The sequence below is a fragment of the Zosterops lateralis genome (assembly GCF_965231275.1).
Source record: "Zosterops lateralis genome assembly, chromosome: 7".
In the NCBI taxonomy this organism is placed as follows: Eukaryota; Metazoa; Chordata; class Aves; order Passeriformes; family Zosteropidae; genus Zosterops; species Zosterops lateralis.
Window position 1 is genome coordinate 1,525,160 of NC_139767.1, and position 27,343 is coordinate 1,552,502.

The window sequence follows — 27,343 nt, forward strand, 5'->3', positions numbered from 1 at the left end:
GGGATAGATGTTTTATCCTCATTTTGAAACATGGCCTTCCACTGTTGCAAGTAACTGAAAATCTATTAGCATCTGCAGCTGGATGCTTGCCAGGTGAGATCCATGGATATACATTTCATTTTGGCCATTGGGAAACGCTGAGCTGGAGCCAGGGGGAACTTTGTTCTGTTTGTGAGTTAGCAATGTGTGCTGTGATAATGGCTGCTTCTTGTGGGTTTACCTAAGTGGGGTTTTTATTTTATTTCTTATGCTGAGGGAAACAGCATCCGCCAAGTACAAGAGGTTAAATTCAGCGTGAAGTAAAATTCTCCTGGATACAAGAAACGTATGTGGTAGCCCTGCTAAGCCTGTCCTTAGCCTCGCCCCAACCTTGGGTTGCTTATTCCTGATGATTCCCGTGGCTTTAAGAATTGAAAGGCACAATTTTGGTGCTGCCAGAGGGCAGGGATGGATGGGATATTGGGAAGGAATTCCTCCCTGTGAGGGTGGGGAGGCCCTGGCACAGGGTGCCCAGAGCAGCTGTGGCTGCCCCTGGATCCCTGGAAGTGTCCAAGGGCAGGATGGACATTTGGGCTTGGAGTACCTTGGGATAGTGGTAGGGGTGGAATGGGATGGGCTTTAATACTCCTTCCCACTCAAACCAGACTGTGATAGGATTCCTTTTCTGAAGGAAGACTGAAGGATACAGAGGGAGCTGATCCTTCCTCTGGACTCCTACTATTAATTGTGGCCTGCTTTGTCAAAGTAAAATATGGATTTACTGGAGCAAATCTGGTGAGAATGGTGAGAGATGATGAAGGGACTGGAGCATCTTTCAAGTGAGGGAGGAGAGGCTGAGAGAGCAGGGGCTGCTCATCCTGGAGAAGACTTAGCAAGCTTATCCACTGGTGTTAAACTTACCTGTGAAATGTGCTGCTGGTTAAAATCCAGAGTGAGTGCTCTGTTTATCATTTAAGCTGAAACAAGTCAATGGCTCAGATTTTAGAGAATTAAAAGTTCATTTTGAAGCTTGTACAAGAATCCTGTTGTTGACAGGAGCTGGTATGATGCTCAGCCAAGCGCTTTAGGATGTTATGAATGCTCCACATGCTTTTCAGTGTTGTGTGCTGAAACCCTCAAAGTTGGTATTTCTGCTCTGTACATGGTTAAATTGGAGGCTGATTCATAGTTTTTCCCAGTTGGATAAGTGTGGTGGGAAATTCTGTGGGCTGGAGCAGATTGGAAAGACAGACTTCCTGGGTATCTCCTCTTGAGAAAAATTTCCTTCTGACTGAACATCTGGTCCCTGTCTCAAGATTAACCTTTAGCATTAGATTTGCTGAACAGTTAAATCATGAATACATGCAAAACTGCATGAGGGTTTTTTATTTCTTTCCATTTCTTTTATTTTTTTCCATTTCTTTCCATTTGAATATAAATACTTAAAGCAGTAAAAGAGCAAGGTTATAATTTGGTGTAAAGTAGGAATATACATAATCAATAACATTTGGAGCCCAAACTGTGTGAATTGGAAGACAGCAGCTCTTGGAGTGAGTAATGAGCACTTCATTAGGTGTTTCTCAGCACCTGCATAAAGCCCTTAATGAATTAAATTTTTCATATGCATGAATCAGCATTTCCAACATGTGCAAATGCCAGTTGTGAGCAGCACCCTTTACTCTGTCAGTGGCTCATTTAGGCCTGTGTGAAGAGCAAACTCCTTGTGTTAAACAGAAAGTTCAGTTTTTAGGAGTAACTCTGAATTTCTCCCGGAAGTTGTCTTTGAATCTTTTTTTGATTGGCCTAAATGCTAGAAAATCTTGACTTTTATCTGTGAGTTTTTTTGTGGGTGGATTGGTTGTTTGTTTGTTTTAATGAAAATGTCTTGTGGCATCCATACAAAATAATGCATGGAATACAGGGGGGAATGACCTGGGAGTGCTGGTGGTTTTATGAAGAGGATTTTTATTGTATGGTTATGATTGAACTGTAATTCACAAATTGTGTTTTACTTGGGAAGTACTTGAAATTTCAGCTATTGAAAGAAAGCTGTCATGGAACTTGTTGAAGAGATAAAAACTTGGCAGTCCCTGAAGTGGGAGTTTTGGTGATCCATACATTAGGCTTACTAAGTTTGCTAATGGATGAGTTATGCATTGGAATTTCATCTTGTGTGATATGACTGAAATTGCTTTTCGTGGAAGGATGAATCTTTTACCTGCTCCTTATTACCTGGTGTTTAAACAAGCCTGTACATCATGTGGGAGTGTTCAAATGTTTTTGCAGAAAATGGTGCAGCTGAGTAATTCGGCTCTTTTATAAGCAAATAAAAAGGAGGGATTAGAAGAGGGAGGCTGCTTTGAAGCATGAAGGGGTGGATACCTGTGTTCCATGTTAAATCAAACCAGGCTTTGGTGCCCCTGCTCCGGAGCTGCTGGTTTAAATCTTGTGTTTTCTGGGTGGAAATGGAGAGAGAGCAGTGCCTGGAGTGACAGGAAGAGAAAAGTCCTGGAAAGGTTTTGGGGTAAAGTGTTTGCTACAGCCAAAGCACTGGGCACTTCGTCCAAAGGTAAGGACACCCAAGTTCTCCCTCCCTCAGCACTTCTCTCACTGGGAGGTACTGGGAACTCAACCCAGGAGCCTTTCACATGGGGAGCAAGTGGGGGAGTGACCTCTGCTTCCACACAGTAATATCTGCTGTTTGATGTAAAGCCCCTTTAGTTCTGCTACCCAGCAGTTGTTTGTTTTTGCTTTTAAAATATTTAAAGAAGACGGTTCAGTGTCTTTAAAGAATGGTATTTTGGACAGGGTTATTCTCTTCTGTAAGTGATATTCCAGCATAAAATGTGATTTAGGCTTATTAATATATGATTACTTGTATCAGGAGGCATTGTTGTAATATCACTATGGCTTTAATGAGATTTTTTTTTCATGTAACATTACTATGTTATGATTAGGTTTGTTTTGTTTTGTTTTCTTAAGCTTGAACCTTCATCATTTGTGTGTGCTTGTTATAAGGGGGAAAATCCCTGCAGTTGCTTTATTCTCTCACTTTGTTATGCTGCACAGAATGTTATGAAAGGGATAGATATCAGTTTGCTTTCCTTAGAGAAATACTAATTTTTTTTGTTTTTGTTTGATATGAAACTTAATATAGGAAAACAATGTTTGAGCAGTTTTAAAACCTTTACCTTTACAGGAAAAATCAGGCTGGGGAGACCACAGGAGGTCATCTGGTCTCGCCTCCTGCACAAGGCAAGGTCAGGCCAAAACCTGTGTAAACCTGTCAGGTGTGTGACCCCAAACCCTTTACTCATGTTTGACAAAACTTTCTGGAAGTATTTCCCATTCTACAGCTTTCCTCTGCCCTCCCCCCAACTCTGGTGTTTTGCAAGTCTGTTTCAGGTAGGTTTCTATCCTGTTGCTTTCCCTCCTGTGTGTAAACAAAGATATCCATGAAAACTGATGTTGGAGAAGGAAGGAAACCCACATTAGGTCCAGGAAGGAAGTTACTGTGAACAGAGCTTTAGGCTTGACACTAAAGGATTGCCAAGGTACCTGTCTGTGTCTGTTTCCCCGACTCCTTTGAGTGTGATCCTGATCTCTGGTGAGAGCAGCTGGTGGCAAACAAAGATTGCTGGTGGTTGCCCAGCCTTTTCTGCTCCAAGTTCCCATTGCTCCAGGAACAGCCACATCTGCCTGCTGATGGAGAAGGGTGACAGGTACAGGGTGACAGCAGAGCCTCCACGCTCCACCTGTGGCTCTAATCCAGCACACCTAATGCTGTGGCTTCAAAATCTGTTGGTGTTGTTTGCATCCAAGACCTGCTAAATTCAGTAAAATGTTGTGCAGATGCTGCAGCAGCCCATCTCCCAAAATTCCCTCATACTGGCTGGCTGAAGGGCCAGAGATTTGTCACTGTTTGATTTCTGGGGGCCAGGCTTTGCACTGTGTGGTTTGGCCAATCTCAGCAGTAGTTTATTGAATCCTGATCAATCAGTGGCAGGTTTTGCGTCCTTTGGGGCACTTCAGAGGTTCAGGTGGTCTCCAGTCAGAGGAACTGGGAACCACCAGCCTGGGGGTAAAATCCAAATTTTAGGTGAGACAGTCCTCTTGGCTTTCTCACCCTCTCGTGATCACATAATGATTTTCTTTGATATTGATTGCAAAGACAATTTGCAAAGGTTTACTTCACTTCATGACATTAAGCACATTGTGCCTGGTGAAGAAAGACCAGAGAAAAGGTAAGGTGGGTAAAGAATTTTGCACTGAAGTGCTTCTTACCAAGGTGCAGTTGGTCTGTGACCTTGCTCCTTCCTTTTGGACAGAAGGACATAATATAGTGAGATTTCTTATTACTGCATAAAACCTAGATTGTTTAAACTTGTAGGAAATCCCAGCTACAGTTGAAACTCTTCACTTGGCAGTTTTCTCCTTGAGGTGCTTGTTTGGTGAGGCAACAAATCGCAGTCCTTCTCTCCTGAGAATATTCCTTATGCTAATGAGCATCCCAATTTCAGTGAACAAGGGAAAGGGACAAGTCAGAATTATTTATGCTAATTGCTCAGCAAGCTGTATGCGCTGGAATTCAGTATTTCTTCAGAAGATCTGTGCCTTCTACTTTGATAATAATTCCCCCAGATCACTAAATTTTGAATCACTTCACAGCTTGAATCAAGATGAGCCTTCCCCACGTCAAACACGCTTTTAAATACACCTCTGATAACCTTTGTTACGACATTTGGGCCTTAATTAAACATTATTCAAGAGTATTCTGATTGTACAATTCATAATATTACAAGTTACTTGAAGTACCAAATGAAAGAAACTGATCAATCTTCATAGGAACTTACTTAATTAATCTTTTTTGAATGAAGTAAGGTATAATTCTGGGAACTTGAGCTGTATCATAAAAAATGGGAATCATGGTGAAAGCAGTTTGTGTGCTTTAACATTTCTACAAATTTGTTTTTAGAATCAAGAGGGTGTAATTCATCCAATTAAGAATTTCCTTTTACAGTCAATAACTGTCAGTATTTAGTTTCACATATGCCAAGAGCAAACTATTTGACTTGGACATAAAAGCTGTAATAAAAGTTGAAGGATCATACTTGAAAATGTGTTCCTGATAAGAAGGGAAGGGAAAATAAAGACATTCATTGTTTTTCAAGGTGGACAAGACTTGAATTTTTGACATAGTGCATTCTCTCTACTCAGGAAGGCAAATACGTTATCTGCTCAGCTTTCATCTGTTATAAATAATCTTAATTTTAAAGCAGCCTTTTAATCTTCAGCTTCAAAACCTGTTTTCTCTTTATTTTCTTGTGTTTGCCAGGATCCTCGGGACTCTTGTTCACAAAGCTTATTCCACACTGAGGTCATTAATTTGAGAGATTCTAAGACAAAACTTAATTTCTGCTAAGTAATCCAGGCCATTAACAAATGCTGTGGCTTCGAGCTGAAAGAACAGTTCAAATTAGGAGCAGCAGGGGGCTTAAGTTTTCTGTCATTATTTGCTTTTATAAGAAATTTACTCAACCCCCCTGTCTGGGGTATAAGTGGAAGGATGCACAGCATCATCCTTTTGCAGCAATTCATTTGAGCCAGGCTTGAAATATAGATTGGGGGCAGTGTTTTGAGGTGTCAGAAATGGATATTAGTGGCTATTAATATGTTTTTCTATTAATGGTAGAGTTACAGAATTACGAAGGTTGTCTGTTCTTTGTATCTTGTGGATGTTGGAGTGAGGAGGGAAAAGAGGATGTTGGCTTGAGGATATTTTTTTGGTTTATATGCACTGTACTCCGAGGGTTAGTTGTTCCTTTTTCATGATTTTTCATTATTTTTTAGTTTGTATTTCCTGTGGAGTTACAGAGTTTTTGAATGAAGTGGCCCCTTTCCTGGGGCCAGTTACTTTCAGTAACTAAAGGCACATGATAGCAGGTATTAAGGAAACTAAAAACTTCAGGTACTATCAAATGGAATATCCCAGACCTAAATTCCATGAGGTGATAATGCATTATAGTCAACACAGTTAAGAGGAAAAAATAAGAAAAACACATCAAAAAATTGGTTATTTCAGCTTAGTAATGGAGAAATACAGAATTTGCAAGAACGGCAACAATTCACAGTGTCTTCCTGTCTGCTCCAAGATCTGTACTCTCAGATGATGAAGGCCACCAAAAGGTTCTTTAGGGGAAATAAGTAAGAATTCAAGTAATTGCTTGGGAAAGGAGCTGAACAGGCAGCTACATTCCATCTGTTGATGCAAGGGAGAACAGACTCACTGCAGATATTTACTTCAGAGTGGCACAGCATTATGAAAATGCAGGAAAACCATAAACAAATCAATCTGTTGCATCAGGACATGTGAAACCTGGTATAAAATCTCCGACTGGTTTGGGTTGGAAGGGATCTTAAAGCTCATCCAGTTCCATCCTCTGCCATGGGCAGGAACACCTTCCACTATCTCAGGTTTTTCCAAGCCCTGAAATTTCCTCATCATGGCTGTAGCAGAGCCCTGAGCAACTCTGGCCTGGTCAAATTGTTCATCACTGTCAGCTGACAAAGAGAAACCTCTGTGGGGTTCAAATATTTACAGCAAAATAGGCTGAAGTTACCCTTTAAAAGAGTCAGTGTTCTTTGTGTCTTGTCAGCAAATGTGTCAGTAAAAAGAATCCAGGATGAAATCAGTCACAAAATGAGTAGGCTTTGCTGTTTGGAAAGAAGTAGTCTTTAGCTATGACTTCTTTTTCCCACTCTTCATTTTGTCTGGAATAAATGCAATATCTAGAGAACAGTCATGTTATGTCAGGTGTTAATAACAAAAAATAGCTCCTGGCTTCCTGGTGAAATTCCTCTATTTCAGTTCTTTTTTCTGTGATTTTTTTTTTTTTAAGTAATTTTGATCTTGTGCCCGAGTTTTGAAAGATGAAGGTGTTCAACATGGCTGAGAAGTATTTTGTAAGAGCCCTTTGATTGCTGGCCTGCTTGCAGCATGTGAAATTTTTGACAGCAATCTCGATTGATTCTTCCATGTTCAATAATGTGTTCATTCCAATGGTATTTCCTGAGCAGCTGGGCTTGCTTAGCTTTGGAGCTAAAACAGCAAAAGCAAGGAAGTGAATTTTCCAGCCCACTCCCCTCCCCTTTTTTTTTTTTTTTTTCTTTTTTTTTTTTTTTTTTTTGGCATGTTAGAAAATTATGTCAATTTTTTTTATCCTCTTAATGAAATGGCGTGGAAACCACTGGAATAACAGGGGGAGGGCAGGAGCAGAATTAGAGGACCAGGAGGAAATGGGACATTTTATAGCCCTGTGCATGGTGAAAGGGCTGGCTTCAGGAATTAGCTTCTCCTTTCAGAGCCAGACTAATCAAAATTCATATAGAGCTGTGTTTCCTGCTGGTCTCTGCGTTAATGAGTGCTTCTGTTTCAGACAGATCTTCTGAAGTGCTACAGGATGAGTTTTCTGCATTAAAACTAATGGTAGGTCTTCAGATAACAGGCAGATTGTCCATTGAAATGCTGCTGAACGGGAATAGGATGTTAAAAAGTGGGATGTGAGAATGGTGAAGGGAGAACTTGTGTACTGTTCTTAGTGCATTGAGACAAATCCATACATTAAAAGTTACTCTTCAGAAATGTCTTTCATCAATGGAAAATGTTGTTCTTCAGATTTTAATCTTTTGTTCAAGCAGTATGTGTCTATTGATTAGAGACAGGTTGAACATACAAAATTTGGAATAAGAATCCTTCCCTGTGGGGTGGGGAGACCCTGGCACAGGGTGCCCAGAGCAGCTGTGGCTGCCCCCGGATCTCTGGAAGTGTCCAAGGCCAGGCTGACATTGGGGCTTGGAGCAGCCTGGGACAGTGGAAGGTGTCCCTGCCCATGACAGGGATGGAATGGGATGAGCTTTGAGGTCCCTTCTAACCCAAACCACTGCGTGATTTTAGGATTTTAAATCTGCTGAAAGCACTGCAGTGCTGGTGTTTAACAGCATTTCCCAGCTGATCCAAACGGGTGTTTTGGATCTCTGCCTCCTGCCACTGTTCAACATTCCTGCAAATCTGGAGGGAAACAGCCAAGCCTCTTCAGCTTCCCTGTTGTTCTCTCATGGTGCACATCGATAGTTTGCTTGTACATCCCAACAACTTATAATCCTTCACTGGAGGATTTCTTAAGGGTAATTTCTGGTCTAAAAGGAGACTCCCCTTCTCTTCCTTTCTTCCACATGCACGGTGGTACTTCCATTCCCAAAGAGGCTGTGCAGGTGTAGCAGCTGGGCTAGAACAGACTTTAGCAAGCTGTGTAGGAATTGAACCTGTTTGGGTTTGCTGTTTTGCATGCTTCATTCTGCCGTGCTGTTTGTGTCCTTTGGTGGCCCTTGGGTCAGTTTGCAAAGTGCCTATCCAAATTCTTTCTGTTTGTTAAAACCTTTTTGGCTTCGAGGATGGCTTGAAAACACAGCTACTCAAGCTGATTTCACATCACATTTTCTTTACTACTGTACTTGGTTTTAAAGAGAGAAGTTTTTAAAGAATTTTGGGTGATTGTTAAAAGCCTTTACAGACGTCATGGTTTGTTCAGCTGCAGAAAGGCCTCGAGCAGACTTTGAATGCAAGGTTTGCATAACACAGGGGGGGCTCATTGAGTGCAGCACCTGGAGGGTCAGAGCTGGGGGCTGGTTCCATCTGCTCTGTCCCCAGCCAGAGGGCCACGATTGTGTAATCCCACACAAAGCCTGGCATGCAGCTGACCTTGATGTGCACCCACAAAATGCCCTGTATAGATGGTGGAAGCATCTGGGGGGACAGAGAGAAGTGGTGGTGTAGAACCACCGAGTGGTTTGGGTTGGAAGGAATCTTAAAGGCCATGGGCAGGGACACCTTCCACTATCCCAGGTGGCTCCAAGCCCTGTCCAGCCTGGCCTTGGACATTTCCAGGGATCCAGAGCCAGCCACAGCTTCTCTGGGTACCCTGTGCCAGGGCCTCCCCACCCTCCCAGGGAACAATTTCTTCCCAATATCCCATGTAATCCTGCCCTCCTTCTGTTTAAAGCCATTCCCCCTTGTCCTGTCCACTAGAAGCCCTTGTGAATTGTCCCTCTGCAACCTTCTTTTAAGCACCCTTTAGGTGCTGGAAGGCTGCCATGAGGTCTCCTTGAAGCCTGTGGGGAAAGCAACACTCCATTTCTGAGGGCTGGAAAGGGAGTGTAAAGTTGTAACTGCACCCCAAGCCTCTGTTCCCTGAGGTAGGTCCGGTTTGAGCCTTTGGAATGTCTGTATCCAGAATGGAACACCACAGCTGAGAGTCCTTCCGTCATCTACTTGTAGATGAGCCTAGACTATCCTCCCCATTCTGTTCCTGTTCCTTCTTTCATTTTCTTGCCTACTGTTAAAAAAATCCAGGTCTAATCTGTGATACATGTTGTGACACCTGACTTTGCAGAGAAATGCTGTGTAGTGGCATCAATTTAATCAGGTTCCCAGAAGAGTAACACTGTTCAGTTAATAGATGGCTGTGGCAGGAACAGGTGTCATGGCACATCCTCCGTCTTTCTGACACTGATGGATCCAAGTCTTTTAGAATAGTCCTTTGCCGTAAGCTGTATTCAAGGCCTTTCAGAGCCTGCCTTGGCTTCATGCAGACCATCCTGTGACTGGGAGTGCTCACCTAGATCCTTGTTAATGACAAATTCACCTGCTTCCAATATTTGGGAGCTGATAGTTTAGCCAAAAGTGCTTTCTTGACTTCTTTTTGCCTCCCTGTACTGCAGTCTCTTTGACTGTCTAGGTGATTTGAGGTGAAAAACAACCTGCCTGAAAATGAGGAACACTGGGTAGCTGGCAGGCATCTGGAAATCTTCCTGCTTGTGAGGTACTGAAACACCACAAGTAATAAGCAAAAGGTGCGGTCCTGAGTTAAAACTGATGCTGCCTGTCAGAATATTTTACTGTGCCAAAGAGCGGATTAAAGGAAATGTATGATAGCCTGAGTTAAAAGCGTTTAGCTTCCAAAAAAACCCTCCCATATATATATATATATAACATCCAAAATGAAGTAAGGTTTTCTTGAAATTTGTACCGTTTCTTACTGAGACAAACATGGCTTTATAATAATGTATTATCTATTAATAAACACCTGCATTTAAAATGAGATTCGGAAGCGGCATTGTGTACCAACTTAGATTGTTAACAGCCCCCTCAGAGAATGCTGGGTGTGTAGGAAGATGAGTTTGCTTGCAGCTTATTCTTGGAATCTTTGCCTGCCAGCAGCTGAGAGGGCAGGCAGGTGACAGAAGCAGCCTTTGGAGTTGGATCAGGTGATGCTTTTCTGAGCGTGCCTCAGATGGCCGAGGAGCCCTGCTGCTGTTTGTCAGTGTCTGAGCTGTTCTGTCTCAGGAGATGAAAAGAACAGCAAGCAGGGCTCCCAGGTCACACTGGCTGCCTGCTTAGAAGCAAATTAAAGTCATGGAATTCATATTTCTACAGTTCTCCCTTTGAATAACTGCAGTACGTGAACAGATCTGTGTTGGCAGCTTGGATTGAAGTGGAAGCAGAGTCTTGGGATCACCCGTAGGAATGGCTTTAGCATTGATTGTTCCATCCCCAAGGCTTTGGGGGAATGGCAGAATGATAAACCAAGTTTATAGAAGTAAAAATCTAGTTTTATATCTATAATTCAACAGTGTAGCTCTCAGGACAACAAGCTTTAGTGTCTTAGCTTGAAATATCAATATGTAGTTTCTGTGATCTATTTTATTTTTCCTATTTTTAACTTTTGCCTGTCCTGCTGCTTCAATTAATTTCTGTAGCAGCAGCAAGATACAACTCCTCTGTCAGATGATGTGATGTAAAAAAACCTTTACTTTAAATGGGCAGATGAATCTCGCACTTAATTCTCTGGATGCGTCTTTGTTCAGTGAGAAGATAACTGAGGACTACCATGGTTTATTCAGTAAAAATGCAGCTTCAGTCAGGTGTGTTTTGTTTTTAAGCTGATGGATGGGCACAATATATTAATTTTAACAGCCCCATCAGCTTGGGGGCAGAAATCAAAAGGGTGATCTCAGTCATGCAGAAGAATTCAAGAGGTTTTGTGCTCTTACCCTGTAAAAAAAGGGGGTTTGTTCTGTTCATTTAAATAAATTGCAGGGATCAAACCTGCTCTGCCAGGACATCAGAGATTTTGTGGAATTTGGAATTTGCTTGAAGATATTTTTTTTAAAAACAGTACCCCTAACATGTGTTTAAATGCTATGATTTATGATTAAAGAAATAATAACAGATTTAACTTAATTTTTTTCCATTTCACATAAAGTTGAGTGATCTTTTCCCTCATCTTCATTGAATGGCTATGAGTTAAGGGTATTCCATTATTCTATTTATAAAATAATGTAGTCTTATGAAGCAAGAGGCTTTCAGACTATGAAGTGCATAACAGGCATAATTGATGAGAAAGGAAATACCATAATCCACACTGAGAAATGAAAATTAAAATTATTGTGACTTTTATTATCCCATGTGGTAGAACATCCCTGGCAATAAGGCATGGTCTTCCTGGAGAAGCAATGCCAAACATTTTACCTCTCTCCTGGTGAGACAAAGACAAATATTGAGTTGCATTTTTACTGCACATCCCATCACCCTTATTCCCTTTCCTGCTTATCATCCAGTGTTTTTAGGGCAGGACATGGTTTCCTTGTGCTGCCAGTAAGATCATTATTGATGCCAAATGCTGAATTCTTGCTGGTAGCATCTATTCTCTGCTTTGTTGTAAGATGTCTCTGCTCTTCATCTGAGTAAAGAATTGCCTACAGTGAACTTGGGCCTGTTTAATGGACAAGTGCAGAGTGACAGGAGAACACAGATCAGTGCCTTAATGCAAAGCCCGTGGCTCCAGAGAGCCCCTGAGTTAGGGCTCTGTGTTGCTGGTCCCCTGCAGCACAATGTTGTTCTGGTCCAGATGCCTTCTCTTGTTTGTTGGTTGAATGCTGATCCGTGATGACAAACAGCACATGGAGCGCGGTCTCTCCAGGAGACAAAAGTGGGATCACATCTGAATTACTCTTAAGAATTGCTCAGGTGACCTAATTTTGCTTTCCACAATTGATTTGCCAAAGAACCACTACTTGGAGTGATGTGAGTCTAGAGTTTAACCTGCAGTCTGCAAAAATGGTAACATTTAGGGCTGCTTTTCTTACCACCCCCCCCCCCCCAAAAAAAAAAAAAAAAAAAAAAAAAAAAAAAAAAAAAAAAAAAAGGCAATGCAGTGACCAATAAATCCAAAACATGGGCATGTAAACAGCAGCATCACAGGAACTGTGTCCCTGGAAGGTTCTGGCAAACCTGTCCCATCTGTCTCAGCATGGAAATGGTAATTCTGAGATGCTGCTGGTGTATGAGGCATTTCGTAGAATCCTAGGATTGTTCAGGTTGGAAAAGACCTTTAAGATCATCAAGTCCGACTGTTCTTTCTCCATGTCTGGCCTTTTACATTTGAGTGGTGATTGTGTTGGATCTGCTGGCAGAATGTGAAACACCTGTAAGGAATTAAGAACAAGGAATCAAGGAATTATGATTATAATTATTTTTGCAAAGAGTTCTTGAGAAAAGAGAAAATGCAATGCCTATTTTGCATCACTTGGAATGACACAAGTGTTTGCTCTATAAAGTCAGTACCAGTAGTATTTGCTGCTCACAGTGACCACAGCTGTTGGAGAGCAGGAATGCTCCCTTCTGCCAGCAGGGTCATCTCTGCAGTTGTTGATGGTGAGCAGGCAGTGAGTGCTGTGTGCTGGGAATGTGAAACTCAGCTCCAGAGCATCATCCAAGGTGGGCATCAGGGAATGGTGTGTTCACAGAGCTCCCTTGGCACTTACTCTGATCACGCGAGTTTTGCTTGAATCTTTCTAAAGAAGTGTTTGAGACACCTGTGCTTCACTGATTAAAAATAAATTACTGGGTTCTTTACTGAAAATTGCGAAATTCTAAATTTTGGTAGAGAGCTTCTCCTACATGGGAAATGTGGCCTTTTACTGGCTACATGGGATGGAGGATTTCCATGGTTCTACTTTTCCAGTGTGACTGCATTGGAGGGACAGCAAGACTTTGTCAGGCACAATCCTTAAGGGGTGTTTTGTGAGCTTGGCAGAAGGGCATGGAGTAGTTTGTAGTGTTGGAATGAGGTGGGATGAATGGAGGGTGTAAACTCCTGTGTCCCAGCCCCCCGAGTGGGCCCGACACTTTTCAGAGCCCGGTATTTATGGTGCCTGTACATCCTGCTGGGCTCCAAGCGCCTGTGGAATGAAAGGTGAGCGGGAGCCGCTGCCGAGGGCCCTTCAGGACACACGGCGTAGGCTGCGAGCCAAATGACTTGTTTGGGTTGGCTGCCGTGGCTCCTGCCTGCTCTTGTCCCAGGCCCTGAGGGACTTGTCCCGTTGTGGGAGCGGATTTGTGCTAATTGCGGGCCGGGAGGAGCGGCAGGAGCCGGGCAGCGCTCGCCGCTTGGCTCTCAGCCCGGCCGGGGCCGGCACCGGGCGCTGCTGCCCTGGGCTCCGGGCACGATCCCCGCGGTTTGGGTATCGCCTCCGCGGGCATCTCGGAGCTCTTCTGGAACATTAAACATGACATCCCTTGCGCTGGGAATTAGGTCCCTGCTCTGAGATAACCCGGCGTTAGATGAGCAATTAAAGCAGATTTCTGTCGTTCGTCTGGCCGGGGGTGAAGGGGGATGGCAGGACCACCAGGTGCTGGGCTTTGCACCAGCAGCACAGGCAGCTGCAAAACTCGTCCTATTTACAGGGAGCCTTACAAGAAGTTGCAGAGTGATAAGTTGTGATGAGCAGCAGCAGAGCAACCTTTGAGTACCACTTACTGCCCGTAGGAAGAGCTGCTGCAGCATCCCGAACCGATGATGGATGTCCGCGTTTCCACCCCGGTGCGAGAGGAGCACAGCCCCGAGCGGGGCGGGATGCGGGGAGAAGGGGATGTGGGATGCTTCGGAGAGGGCTGGAGGAATGTGCCGGCTATTTGTCTGCGCTTAAAAGTGGTTCCTCTGGAGGGGTCTGTCATCCCGGGAGGATGAAAAATGGTTGATCCCGCTCCGGGTGAGGAGGCTGCGCTCCCTGCGCGGCGCGCTGGAAAGCGCGGCCTGGATCAGGAGACGGGATGCGGGCGGGATGAATCCTGGCAGCCCCGCACACTCCAAGTCTGGTGGATTTACAGACTTGGGTCTTGAGAAAAACATAAACAACAATTTTTTACTCTTAGACTAGTATCTTGTAACAGATCTCTCCTCCCTCCTCTCTTCCCTTCATTTTTTCCCTTTGGAAATGGCCTTTTGGGTGTCAGAAATGGAAGAATGTGCCATCGTTCTGTGGTAGCGAACGAGATTTAGAAGGAACTGGAAATTTGCTCTCAGGCTGGTCAAGGGAGATCTCTTAGAATCCCAGGGACAATAAATATCTTGTTCCAATTTTGCTATGGGCAGGGACAGCTTCCACTATAAACCAGGTTGCTCCAAGTCTCTGGTCTTGAATCCAAATCTGCTGCAGATACATGTACAGGTCTATTCCATGGTGAATAGAGCTAAGAGGAGTAATCAGTGTTAATTATGTTGAAGACATCAGCACTCTGATAAATGGAGAAATGAGCTAAATCGGGAATTTTCAGTGTTAATGGAGCAGCAGTGTGTGTTGTGGGATCGCAGTGTCATCAATAAATGGATGTGTGTAGAGGCTGGGACCCAGGCATCCCTTATTCCTGGTGTGAGAGTCCAGCCTCCCACCTGGAACTGCTCCTGGGGATGTGCCCTACTCAGATGTGTCTTGAGGTCTGGAGCTGCTCCTCACTTGAAGTGAGGTCAGGCCCTGGCACAGCTGCCCGGGGCAGTGGTGGAGACCCCATCCCTGGAGGGATTTAAAAGACCTGTAGATATGGCACTTGGGGACACTGTTTAGTGGTGGAAGTAGCAGTACTTTCCTTCCTTTTTACACCTGCTTTTTATTGCTTTTGACCTTCACTGGCATTGGTAAAGGATGTTTTGATTGTAGACGTGGGAGGGAGGTGCAAGGGAGTTGAAGGTAGTTTTTTAAGCTTGACTTCTTATGGGATGTTAGGCATGGAACCTAGAAGCCTTATTCCTAATGTTGCTTAACTTCTATTTTTCTGCCATCCTGGTTTGTGAGTGAGTAAGCACGGGCATTTATTGGTTGGTAATTACCTCAGCATCCCTGCAAGAGCACTGGCAAGCTGGGTGTGAAAGGGGGTGTTTGTGCCACGCCCTCCTCCAGCTGTGTTTGGGAGCCAGGTTCTGATGAAACCGCTGCTTGGGAAGGATTTGTGCATGACTAACCAATCCAGTAATGGGGCTTGTTAATTGTGCCGGGTGTTGCGGTGAGCAAACATACATTAAGGAGGGTCACAGATAAAAAAAATAACTCAGTTCTGGATAATTTAGACTGTTTTTAAGGAGGAAATGTTGCCTTGGATGCAGAATAAACTAAGATCTGAGCTCAGGTCCAAGCTAATGGGCATCACACACCTTGCCCCTTCGTGGGCCTGGATAAATCCTGGATCCCATAAATACATAAGATTATCCCAAAAGGCAGGTGCCAAGAGGGTGATGCCAGACTTTTCAGTGGTGTCCAGTGCCAGGATGAGGAGCAATGGCCATAACCTAAACCACGAGAAGTTTCACATCAACACAGGAAAGAGTTGTACACTGAGGATGGGAACAGACTGCTCAGGGGGGCTGGGGCGTCTCCCTTTCTGGAGCCAGTTCATCCTCACCTGGATGTGTTCCTGTGTCACTTGCTCTCGGTAACCCTGCCTGGGCAGGGTCTTGGACTGGATGACCTCCAGAGGCCAAATCCGTGCTTCTGGCTTGCTGATGTTGCCGGCAGGGGAGCGTGAGGTGTTTCCCTTTCCCGAGAGGAGGTGGCAGAGGGCTCCGGGAGCGCTGTGCTGCCGCTCCCGGGCGGGCGGGACTCCATTCCGGCGCTTGCTGTGTGCCGGCTGGCGCGGCCGGCCCCGCCGCTCCGCTGCGCGCTGCCCGCCCCGGGGCGTGCGCCGGGCGCTCCGGCACCGCCGGCTCCGCTCCCGCGCGGACCTTCCCGCGCCCGCCGCGCCGCCGGACCCGCCGCCGATGGTAATCGGATTTACCCGGCCGAGAGGGCAGGAAAGAACCCGGCCGGATCGGCAGCCGTGCGGCCGCGCTGTAAACAATGAGCTGGGAAGCGGCTGCTGCAGTTCCCGTGCCGTGAAGACAGGAGCCGGGCTCCGCGGGAGGAGGATGCGTGCGTGGATGTGAGCCGTCCCTCGGCGCCTCTCCGGGATGCCGCTGCCATGGACGCCGGCCGCCGGCGGAGAGCGCAGCCAGAGCCCAGCCTGACCCCGCCGCAGAGCGGGGTGTGACACCGGAGCTTTTTTTTTTTTTTTTTTTTTTTTTTTTAATTACTATTTATTTGTTTCATTATTTTTAACCGGGTTACAGCGGTTTGTGGCTTTGCGTTTCCAGCCACCCGCGTCTCTCCGTCTATCCATTCATCCATCCATCCCTGTCGGCGCCGATGCCTGCGGTGGCCGCCGCCGCCTGAAGGGCAGAGCCATCATGTACCTCCTGGACAGCAGCGAGCCGCCGGCCGCCGCCGCCTCCTCCCCCGAGAGGATGCAGCGGGGCACCCCGCAGAGGAAGACCGTGTACCGCATCTCCGTGACCATGGTGAAGAAGGAGCTGCTGGGGCCGGAGAGCGGCCGCGCCGGCCCCGAGCTGCCCCGGCGCGGGCGGAGCCGCCCGCCGGGCTCCTCCAGCCTCACCAGGGCCGGGCTGCTGCTGCTGGAGGAGGAGGAGGGCGAGGAGGAAGGCGAGGAGCGGGACGCGGTCCCCAGCCCCTGCGGCTTCCGCACCTTCAGGACGCTGAGCACGGGGCAGCTGGAGCTGGGCCGCCTCAAGGTGCCGAAGAGAGCGGGGCCGCCCCTGCCGGGGGCGCCGCGGGGCAGCGCCGGACACGGAGAAGCCGCGGCGGCCGCCGCCGCATCCCCACCCGGGGAGGGGGAAGACGAGGATGGGGGGCCCGGGGAGCCGGCCCCGGGGGAGCGGGGCCACAGCCCGCGGCGGCAGCCGGGGCTGCTGCGGCGAAGCTTCAGCTTCAGGCACTGGAGCGGCGGCGGCGCGGAGCCGGCCCGGGTGCGGCGGCACAGCAGCTCCGGCTGCCTGCCCGGGCCGCCGCCGCCCTCGCCGCCCGCCGCGCTCCCCGCAGAGCCCCCCGAGAAGCGCAACACGCTGGACGTGGGCGAGATGCTGAGCCAGGCCGACCCGCTGTCCCGGCTGGAGCGCTGGGAGCGCAGCAAGAGCAAGAACCGGACCCTGGATAACAGCGATCTGCAGCGGCTCTCGGAGCGGCTGGGCCGGGATGGCCCTGCCGCCGGCACCGAGCACCGGTTCCTGCGCTTCTTCAGCGGCATCTTTGCCCGCAGGGACGGCCCGGCCGCTCTCTTCGGCAGCCCCCACGGGCGCTCCCCACGCAGCAGCTTCTCCAGGTCCAGGGCTTATTTTAGCAGCCTCAGGAGGGCTGCCGTGGACATGCAGTCGAGCTCCGAGAGCATCAACGGGTCCCCCCATAAAGGTGCCCGTCCTTGTCTCGTCTCGGGGGCTCGGCATCCGTGCTGGGGGTGGATGGTGGGGTCAGGGGGCTGTTAGGTGTGAGGAGAGGGAGCTGCTGCACTGGGGTACATCAGGGTGGAGAAGCCGTGGCACAGGGTGCTCATAGAAGCTGTGGCTGCCCCTGGATCTCTGGAAGTGTCCAAGGCCAGGTTGGATGGAGCTTGGAGCAACCTGGGATAGTGAAAGGTGTCGCTGCCCATGGCAGGGGGTGGAACGAGACAGTGTTTAAGGTCCCTCCCAATCCAAACCATTCTATGGATACAGCGTGCTTGGAAGCACATGGTAGCACAGCTCTGCTGAGTGCAGGTCAGGCTGTGTGTCCTCCTGAACCAAAAATCACTCTCTGGGGTGATTGGTTGTGCATTCTAGGACAGCTGAGTGAGGCAAGTGTTGCTTGTTTAATAATGAAATAGCAGCTTAACTGGAGTGCTGCTGTATATAGGTCACTGGGTGGCCCAGTGCTGCACAGCTGTGGGACTTTCTGCTTTTGGAAAGACTTCTGTAATCTGAAAGATGGGCTCTGTTGGTTAGAAATGGGCACTGCTGGAGAAGTGAGTGAATACTAGTGTAAATGTCTCATGAATCCTAAACATTCATTGTAATAAAGGAGCTTGAACTGAGTTAGATAAACACAGTACAGACTCAGAAGCCACACTCTTTGAATTATTTTATTATATGAGTCATTTTATATAGCTATGTACAAATTAACCAGAGCATTTCTAGTCTAGGTGGAAATCAGATAGGGAATTCTGGGGGTTTGTGAATCCCTCAGATACAAGAAAAACTTGAATAAGGACCTTACTGTGGGATGGCTGTACCTTACTGTGGGACAGCAGGGAAGAGCTGACGAGCTGCTTTCTGTGAGCATCTAGAAGGATCCTGGTATGGTTGGCTGGGACATGTCAAACCAGAAATGCTGGTTGTGGAGCTTTATTGTGAGACGGTGCTTTCTTCTAGCTGTGCTTTTAGATCTTTAATAAGTATCTGTGATGAAACATTTAACCAGCAGTTATAGTCACCTTTGAGCACTAAGTGCTTATCAGGTGGCAAATGATCTGAGTTGCTGCTTTTCTGCAAATACAATTCTCAGTTAGGTTAAGCTTTCATAAAGGCCCAGGTACAGCAGAGGATGGTGTGGAGTTGGGCCCAGGTGGTTTATTGGGGAAAGCAGTAACCAGCTGCCAGCCCCTTCCATATCCAGAGCTCCTGCTGCGAGTGGAGTGTGCCCAGAGTTTGAGGCACGAGGAGCAGAGCCAAATATTTAGACCTAGTAACTGAGGACTGTAAGGTTTTATTGATGTAGAGGCATTCATGTGGGCTTATAATAATCTTGACGGAAATTGTGGTCTGACCTTGGTTAAAGTTCAAGGTAACCACAACAGAGAATTACTTCATTCGCCTCTTTATGCCTGTCCTGTGCCAACACACTCCAGCTCTTGCTCTCTGCTGACTGCACACAGTCATATACTGGGAGCACAGTCCTCCCAGCCTGAAAGGAGACTTCAGTTAATCAATAACTCGTGGTACACAGAACTAAGATGTTCCAGTGAGGTTCTTCCTGTGCGTGCCACTACCAAATCTGTCTGGTGCAATGGAACCTTGAGGCTTGTTCTTCAGAAAATTTGTCCATGTGGCTGCAGTGGCAGCAGTGTGACAGGCTTGTGTTACGGGTTAGCCGGTCTGGTGTGCTGTTTCCTTCCTTTTTTCTGTAAAATTGCACTTTGGGAAAAAAGCTTGTGCACAGCTCCAGTTAGAAAGCTGAACTTGAACTGATTTATCTTTACTTTCTCCTACTATATGCTTAATTAGATATTATGATTAGCATGCCAAATATATTTAAGTATTTTAGCGTTGGAACAAACTGCTTTTCAGCCAGAACTTGTCATTTGTCTTTTAGTTGGTGTGGAGTTGGTGTGCTCTTGACAGTCCTGTGCACAGATTCTGGAATAACTGCAGACACACAAGTGGAACCTTAATTTCAGTGTAGGCTTTATTCCCTGGAAACTGGAAGAAATTCTTGGCTGTGAAGATGGGGAGGCCCTGGCAGAGGGTGCCCAGAGAAGCTGGATCCCTGGAAGTGTCCAAGGCCAGGTTGGACGAGACTTGGAACAACCTGGAATAGTGGAAGGTGTCCCTGCCCACGGCAGGGGATGAGATGGGATGGGCTTTAAGGTCCCTCCCAACACAAACCAGGCTGTGATTTTATGATTCTACACTTGTTTCCCTCATGGCCTTTGTATTCTCTGTTTTTGGTGCTGTGAAGGAGTTATTTGACTTTGAACTTGCAACAAAAGGCCTGCTCAGGGTCTTAAGAGAGAGTAGAAGTTTTAAAAAATGTAGCTTGTTGGCATTTTTGGCTTCAAATATTCACCCGGGTATTGCGATATCCACTTGGATGATATTTCCCGAAAAGAAACTGTTTTACCTACCACAGTGAGATGTAACATAGTTTTGAGCAGGTTTTAAGCAGAAGAGTGAAGAATTTTTAGATCTACATGTTTTTGATGTTGCTGAGCCTGACTTGGGCTGTGAAGTCGTAAAGGTTGATTTTTGGCTGGGCTCAGTCTACAGACTCTCAGTAGTTATTCATGCTGTCACTAAACAGTCCTTGAGCATCAAGCCTTTTGCTTTTCTACCTGCAAACCACATTTGCTGTGATATTGTTGGCCTCAAATCCTATGGAAGCAACAATTCCCAAAACTTTTGCAGGGGGAAGCAGGGGGATCCATTTATTTGAAGGAAGAAAGGTTTTCTATATACGTGACTACTGTCCCCAAAGGCAAAAAGAGAAAGTTCCATAAACTTCAAGACAGAGAAGTTATTTTTGCCTTAAACCATTTAGAAGAAGTCATTAAGGGGAATGTCGTTCCTCATCTAAACTTTTTTTTCCTCCTTGAAGTTTTCATTATTCTTTCCTCATGAGAGGAATTCTTGCTGCTCTGGAGAAAGAGGAGGAGGATGTCTCTGAAGCTGAGGGTATGGGGGGTGGTGTTAAAACAGTTTATTTTTCAGCCGTTCTCACTTGTTGCTTTTGTTTGAGTAACCTCTCTTTAGGATATACTAAGCAGATTTGGATATCAAAATTGTTGACTATCAAAAAGAGTATCATTATAATATGATAAACTGCTCTTTTGAGTTTTTTTCCCCTGAGGTTTTAGAGGAGTTAGTTTTAAGCCCTTATCTCAAATTCTCTGCAGCTTAGAGTCGTGGGAAGCAGGCGAAAGCTGCTGAGTGATCTCTGTTGGAGGCCTCCAGCCTTTCCTTGCAAAGCTTCACTTGAGATAGTTCTTGTTAGTTCTGTGTCATCTCCTTGCTCCCCTGGTCACTGCTCTGCTGTGCTGCTGCCTTTCCCAGGGCAGCCCAGAAAGCCTGATGTGCACTCTTATGGATCAGTGGGCAGAGATCTGGAGCATACGAGATTTGAGCAGTAAGATTCAAATGTACTGGAACTGGTCCTGTGTGGCTCCCTGGGTTGTAGCTGCAGGTTTTTGGTGCTGTGCTGGCATAAGCATAATCTTTTTCAGTGCTGGAGAGTCCCTGATTTCATGAGGTAAAAGCTGCCTAGGACTCTTTCAGCTGTTTCAGTTCTTGTGGGTATTGTCTAGAGGTTGTTATGAAAATAAAACCCAGCAGATAAATAGATTGCATTTGGGGTCAAGCATTTTCAAACATTGTCTTAAGAGGTTTTTTTATTATTATTTATTGGGTAGGTCTTGTGTCAAGCAAAATGAATGCCAGCTGCACTGATAGAGCCAGGTGATTAAGAACTGAACTGGTATTAAGGTCACTGGCTGAATTAGAGAATGAGATGGATTAATGTTTGCACAATATTGAAGTATGTGCCAGCTGCTAGCAGCTGTGGTCTTTGTTTTTCTCTTAAAATTGAAAAGAAATGTAGAATTGTAATGCCTCTCTGCTATAAACTTGACAGTTAAATGCCTAATGGCAGTAATGGGTAACTTTGTTGGGACAGATCACTGACTACTGCTGCAAAGTGTTGTGCAGGCATTCATCTCCATCTCCTCCCAAATTAGCTCTGTAAATTGAATTAGTGTTCTGTTGTTTTGCCAGAGATCTGCCTGTTCCTTGGTTTACCACTCCAGGTAACAATGTGTTTATCTAATGAAGCTCATGCAGATGACCAAAGCACAACTTGCACAAAGAAAAGAACATGATATTCCTTCTCTTTTCCTCCTAATTCCTTGCCTTGAATCTGAGGTTGCTCAGTGTGAGGAGAAGCCAAGTGCCAGGTGCTGCCCTTGAGTCACAACAGCCCCTGCAGCACTGCAGGCTGAGGGAGAGTGGCTGGAGAGGATTTGTAAGGAAAGGACCTGGAGGTGCTGGTCGGCAGCACCTGAAAATGGGCCCAGATGTGCCCAGGAGGGCAAAAGGCCAATGGCCCCGGGCTGTGCCAGCCATAGTGTGATATAGCCCCAGGGCAAGGCTGGGCCCTGCTGGGCCCCTCCAGGGCTGTGTCCAGTTCTGGGCCCTGGGGCCACAGGGACACTGAGGGGCTGGAGGTATCCAGGGCAGGGAACGGAGCTGGGGAAGGAGCTGGAGCCCCAGGAGAGGCTGAGGGAGCTGGGAAAGGGGCTGAGCCTGGAGAAAAGGAGGCTCGGGGGGGACCTGGTGGCTCTGCACAAGTCCCTGACAGGAGGGGACAGCCGGGGGGGTCGGGCTCTGCTCCCAGGGAACAGGGACAGGAGGAAAGGGAATGGCCTCAGGCTGGGCCAGGGGAGGCTCAGGTTGGACAGCAGCAGGACTTTCCCCATGGAAAGGGTGGTCAGGCCTTGGAAAGAGCTGCCCAGGGAGGTTTGGAGTCTCCATCCCTGGAGGTGTCCAGGGAACACCTGGATATGGCACTCAGTGCTCTGGGCTGGTGACAAGGTGGGGATCAGTCACAGATTCAACTCCATGGCTGTGGAGGGCTTTTCCAACCTAAAGCATTCTGTGATTCTAAGGAGCATGAGGTGCCTCTGGAACTCTTTGCTCATTCTGGTGAGTCTACAGTTACTGGTTTACCAGAGGTGGAGTCTGTAGGTGAGGTGGCAGATGAGCTTTTTCCTGGGACCAGGGGAGGGGTTAAGTTGCTCATAGTTGCTGCATGACTTGACTGCAGTTCTTTACTGGACGTAATGGTCATTTTGCCCTGCAGAATGAAATCACTGGTACCAGATGCTGAACCCTTACTCTCTCTAGTGAAGCAGCCAGAACCTGCCATCACTCCCATTTCACAAAATACAATTTCAAAGCAGTCTTAAGTTCATTAGCAGGGCTGCATCCAGGTCTTGGATTCCTAGATCACCACTGAAGAACCACTTGGGTGTATTTGAACGAGCAGTTTGGCTCTCTGCTGCAGAGCAGAACTAATTTTGATCCTACAGAGCTGATGACCAGCAGCAGTTGAGCACTGATTGCCCAAGTACAACTCTCCAGTTGCCAAATAATGAGTGTAAAATGATGGCGTGTACTGGGGGTTTTCTTTGGCACAGCCATAACCTCAGGAATCACTGTTTGGAAAGCAGAGAGCAAATGTTTGAAATGCCTAAATATTCCTTTTCATTTCGGGCTGCATAGGCTTTAACAAGAAATCATTAATGCAGACTGTTAATGTGCTGGTGTTACTTTTGATAAAAGTGGTTTTGGGATTTCCCCATGGCAACTGCAGTAAACACACAGCGAGAGGCACTTTCTGCCAAAAACCACAGAATGGCTTTTTTCATGTGCGAGGAAAAAGAAATGTCACTATACTGAACCCGTGAAACTATCATCTATTTTGTTCATGAAAAGCATCTAGCATAAAGCCATTATCTTGATGGGAGTTGAAAATGGGGCGTTTGGTGATTTTGATGGTTCAGGCTGGTACATAATGACAGTGTGTGGCAAATACTTGTGCTTTATTGACAAAATAGCAACAAATGTTTCCTTAAAGCAAAGCAGGCCGCAAATGCCAGCTTGAGAATAAGCAAACAGTGTGCTGTAGCTTTCTGCAGGCTTTTTTTGATCATCACAGACGATATTAATGGTCAGCCTTGATATTTATTGAGCTTTCCTTTGAGAATAAGAAGGGAAGCAAGGCAGAGAGACCTGCAGTGCAGTTGTTGGGCTGCAGGAGCAGCTGTGAGGGGTTTGGAAGAGGAAGGGACTCAGGGCAGCACGTTTGTCATGAGAGTCAGTTCATCAATAAGTCTCATTTGGAGGGATGTTTGTGGAGTGGGTTCATTTAAGTCATCGTTTAACCTCATGCTTGGGGCTTGTTCTCATGTTCTGGGTTCCATGGAGCCTGCCCAGATGAAGATATAAAGGTCACTTGTCTGAAGTGATAACCCAGAGTAAATCTCTCCATGTATTGAGATGTTACAGCACGGGCTTTCTGAGGAGCCCTGTAGGATCTGGCTGTAATGTCAGTGCAGTCCCTGGGATTTACAAGGTAGGCACGTCTGTATTTCCTGGCTGTAAATGCTCCACGTGGGTGGTACTCAAAGTCTGTCTCTTTGCTTTGAGAAATGTTCCCTCTGTATTGCCTGATACCTGCCATTTGTACCTTTATTTTCACTAGCCTATAGATAAAGAGAGCTATTGAATTAAAGATTCAGCAATGTCAGTTCTGGTTACATCAAGCAAGTTTGATTTTGAAATGAATTGATGATGTGTCTCAACTGCTGAGCTTGGGGAAGTTCATTTCACCCTTGAAGGTACTTGATAAGAAATAAATTCAGTTTCTTGGGAAAATCCCAGTGTTTGTAAAGGGTTCTTGTTCTTCCCAGCTCCCATTTTGTGAATGAAGCCTCCCAGCTGATCTTTCCTACTTGGAAGGATTAGATGCTGATGTTTTGCTACTTAGATATGAAGGGGAGCTCAAATACTGTGCTGAGTGCTGCCAGCTCCTGGTGCTTCCAAGTGATTTATAATCCCTCTTTGTTTGCATGTATTTGTCAGTCAGCTTGCCTGGCTCCTTTGACAGAGAATCTGGATTCCTAAAAATGCTGGTTTGGGACTTGCTATGTATATGCATATACATGTGTAGGGTTTGAGAATAGGGTTCTGCATCACTGGTGCAAGTTTCTTCCCTCTTATTCCCATGCAAACAGTTGCTTAACAGCAGTGCCAATGTATTAAACATAAGGGAAAACTCTTGAGGAAGTGGGTGCTGAACCAATCAGTGCAGCTGTACTTGATCTGATTTGTAGGGATGTGTAAGGCATTTTTGGAGCTGCCTCTCTCCTTAGTTTCTCTGCTGCTCCTGTGGGAGCAGATGTTATTTGGGTGTTAAAAGCACAATATTTCACCTTAATGAATTACTGTGTGTTCTCACTGTTAAGCGGCACTTCTTTCCTTAGGCTGAACCCTGAGAAATCAGTAGTGGCCCTTAACCTTGCTCGCATTGCTCTTGTGAGCATTCCTGCAGATGCTCTCCCTCCTGCCAAAACCAAGGACTCCCCCTCCCCAAAGCCTTCTTTGGGATCGGTGTCAGAATGACACAGTGCCTGAGACATCTCCTGCTCTTCCAGGGCTAGTGTTGCCTTTGTATCTGGGGGAAACTGCCTGGGAAACTGGGATGTTGACCCAACTGTTCTTTATGCAACATTCTAATTCAGAAGCTCCTCTGTTCAGAGATACAGAAATATTTATGTTGGCAAGGCAACAGCTTTTATGCCTTGACCTCTGTGTCCTGCACGGAAAAATCTGATTCTGTGCTCATGGAGGATATAAGGTTTACCTTTTCTCCAGTTTTAATTACTAAGGCTGTTAAAATTGACCGTGCATTGCTCTTCACAGCTTTCAGGGGATTGTGCTCAGGCCTTGGGGAGAAATTAAAATTTTGTCTTCTCTAACCTGACTTGAATTGAAAAATTACCTGTTTTGCCTCATCCTCAGCTGCAGATTGTTAGTTTCCTTGCTCAAGCTCTTCCTCACAGTCCAGGTTGGCAGATCCTCACTGGCTGTCACTGGTACCCCTCTCACATTGTGTCCTCTTGTCCCCTCCTCATGAAGAGCTCATCCCATCCCACCCCCTGCCATGGACTGGGACACTTTCCACTGTCCCAGGTGGCTCCAAGCCCCAGTGTCCAGACTGGCCTTGGACACTTCCAGAGATCCAGGGGCAGCCACAGCTTCTCTGGGCACCTGTGCCAGGGCCTCATCACCCTCTGAATAAAGAATTTCTTCCCAAAATCTAATCTAAATCTTTCTTTTTTTACTTTAATACAATTCTCCCTTGTCCTGTCACTATCTGACCTTGTAAAAAGCCCCTTTAGGTACTGAAAGTCCACAGTGAGGTCTCCCCAGAGCCTTCTTACATCCTGACTTGTTAAATTTGTCAATGAAGAGTTTGTTTTTATAAAAATAGGCTAATTTCTGCCCTCAGGAGAAGGTGTTATCTTTGATTTTGTGCTGTTGGCCAGGAATTTCCGCAGATTTCCAGCATGGTCTAGGGCAGCCTTTTGCTATTCAGGAATTAACTAGAGATATTTTTAATTCCATGCAGAGTTGTGCATGGCAGGGTTGTTTCCCAAGGGTCAGAGGAAGAAGAGGGCAACTCTGAAAGGAATCGTTCTGAAAAAAGATGTTTTTAAAGCAGTATACAAAAGTCCCTGGGAGTGAAGGGCCTCTTTCAGCTCCTGTTCACAGTGCACTGTCTCTGTGGGGTCACCTGGGTGTTAGTGAAATGCCTTTGAATGCAAGCAGTTCTGGCCAAAATACATTAGTTTTGTATCTGATTCTAATCTCTCAAAAATATCTTAGTGTGTCTTAGGTCTTCAAAATTTCCAGCTATTTCTGAGTTAGCTGGAAAGTCACTGCTTAGGGCAGATGATGGTATTTATATTCAGCTTCTGGGTGAGGTGGGGATGGGGCCTTCAAGGAGGGGAACTGAAGTTCTCAGAAAAAAACTCCTTTCTTTTCAGTTTAGATATCTGCAGAGCTTCCCGGGTGACTCAGGGTGAGTTATTTGAGAATGACAGGCTCTGAAAAGAGCAGGTTGGGATCAGATTAGAGAGCTGTAGGTTTGACTGTGTATAAAGATGTGTAAACAGCTTCATTATTTCTGTATGTGTGCACCAGAGGCATGGAAATGCTGGGAGTCTCTTTGGCTGCCTTGAAAACTTGTGGGAATCCTTCCCTTTTGCCCCTTCTTATCTCTTGGTCTTGTGAACATAAAGGGTGGGGAGTGAAAAGGGAAATCGTGCAGTTGGTTTGCTTTACATTCGAACTTAAACATTCCTGAGATTATTGCCACATTTTACTGCTGCCACCTGCTTTACCTCCTCACTCCCGGCGCTGAGGAGGCTCTGCAGAGCCTCAGGTGTGTCCTCTGCCTGCTGTCTGCCAGTGAATCACCTGTTAATGCAGTTGACCTCCAGCCCTTTGAACTGACTCTATTTTTAACCTAAACCAGGGAGGAGAATTCATGCTAGAGGCTGATCAGACAGCACTGCAGTCATCCAAAGATTTGTTGTTGCTCAAACTGCTCTCTTCCTTCAGGAAACAGAGCTGATAGTGTGGAAGAACTTGTTCTGAAAAGCATTTTGAGAGATGCCCAAATCAAAATAAACAAATATATATATATGTTTAGTCGCGGAATCTGAAAGTTTTTCAGTGCAGTTGTGCCTGTAAAATAGAAACACGATGGCTGCTGTTTTATATGAGGGGTGTAAGACTTTGTTTTCTAGTTGGGCGGATGGTTTAATTCAGTTTAA

General features: G+C 46.1%; 1 protein-coding gene across 8 annotated transcripts in view; it reads left to right on the top strand.

The window, feature by feature from the left end:
- The window catches only part of AGAP1 (ArfGAP with GTPase domain, ankyrin repeat and PH domain 1), a gene marked incomplete at its 5' end in the record, with an annotated part of 302,933 nt that overhangs the window by 47,706 nt on the left and 227,884 nt on the right, over window positions 1–27,343 (top strand). Inside the window, one exon of one of the 8 annotated variants that reach the window (XM_083865712.1) lies at window positions 16,593–17,607. The exons of 6 other annotated variants lie outside the window; for them this stretch is intronic. In XM_083865712.1, the coding sequence (XP_083721838.1) occupies window positions 16,593–17,607 (1,015 nt within the window). Of the gene's footprint in view, window positions 1–16,592; window positions 17,608–27,343 lie in introns of those variants that run through there. One more of the 8 variants, XM_083865716.1, reaches the window with a different exon arrangement.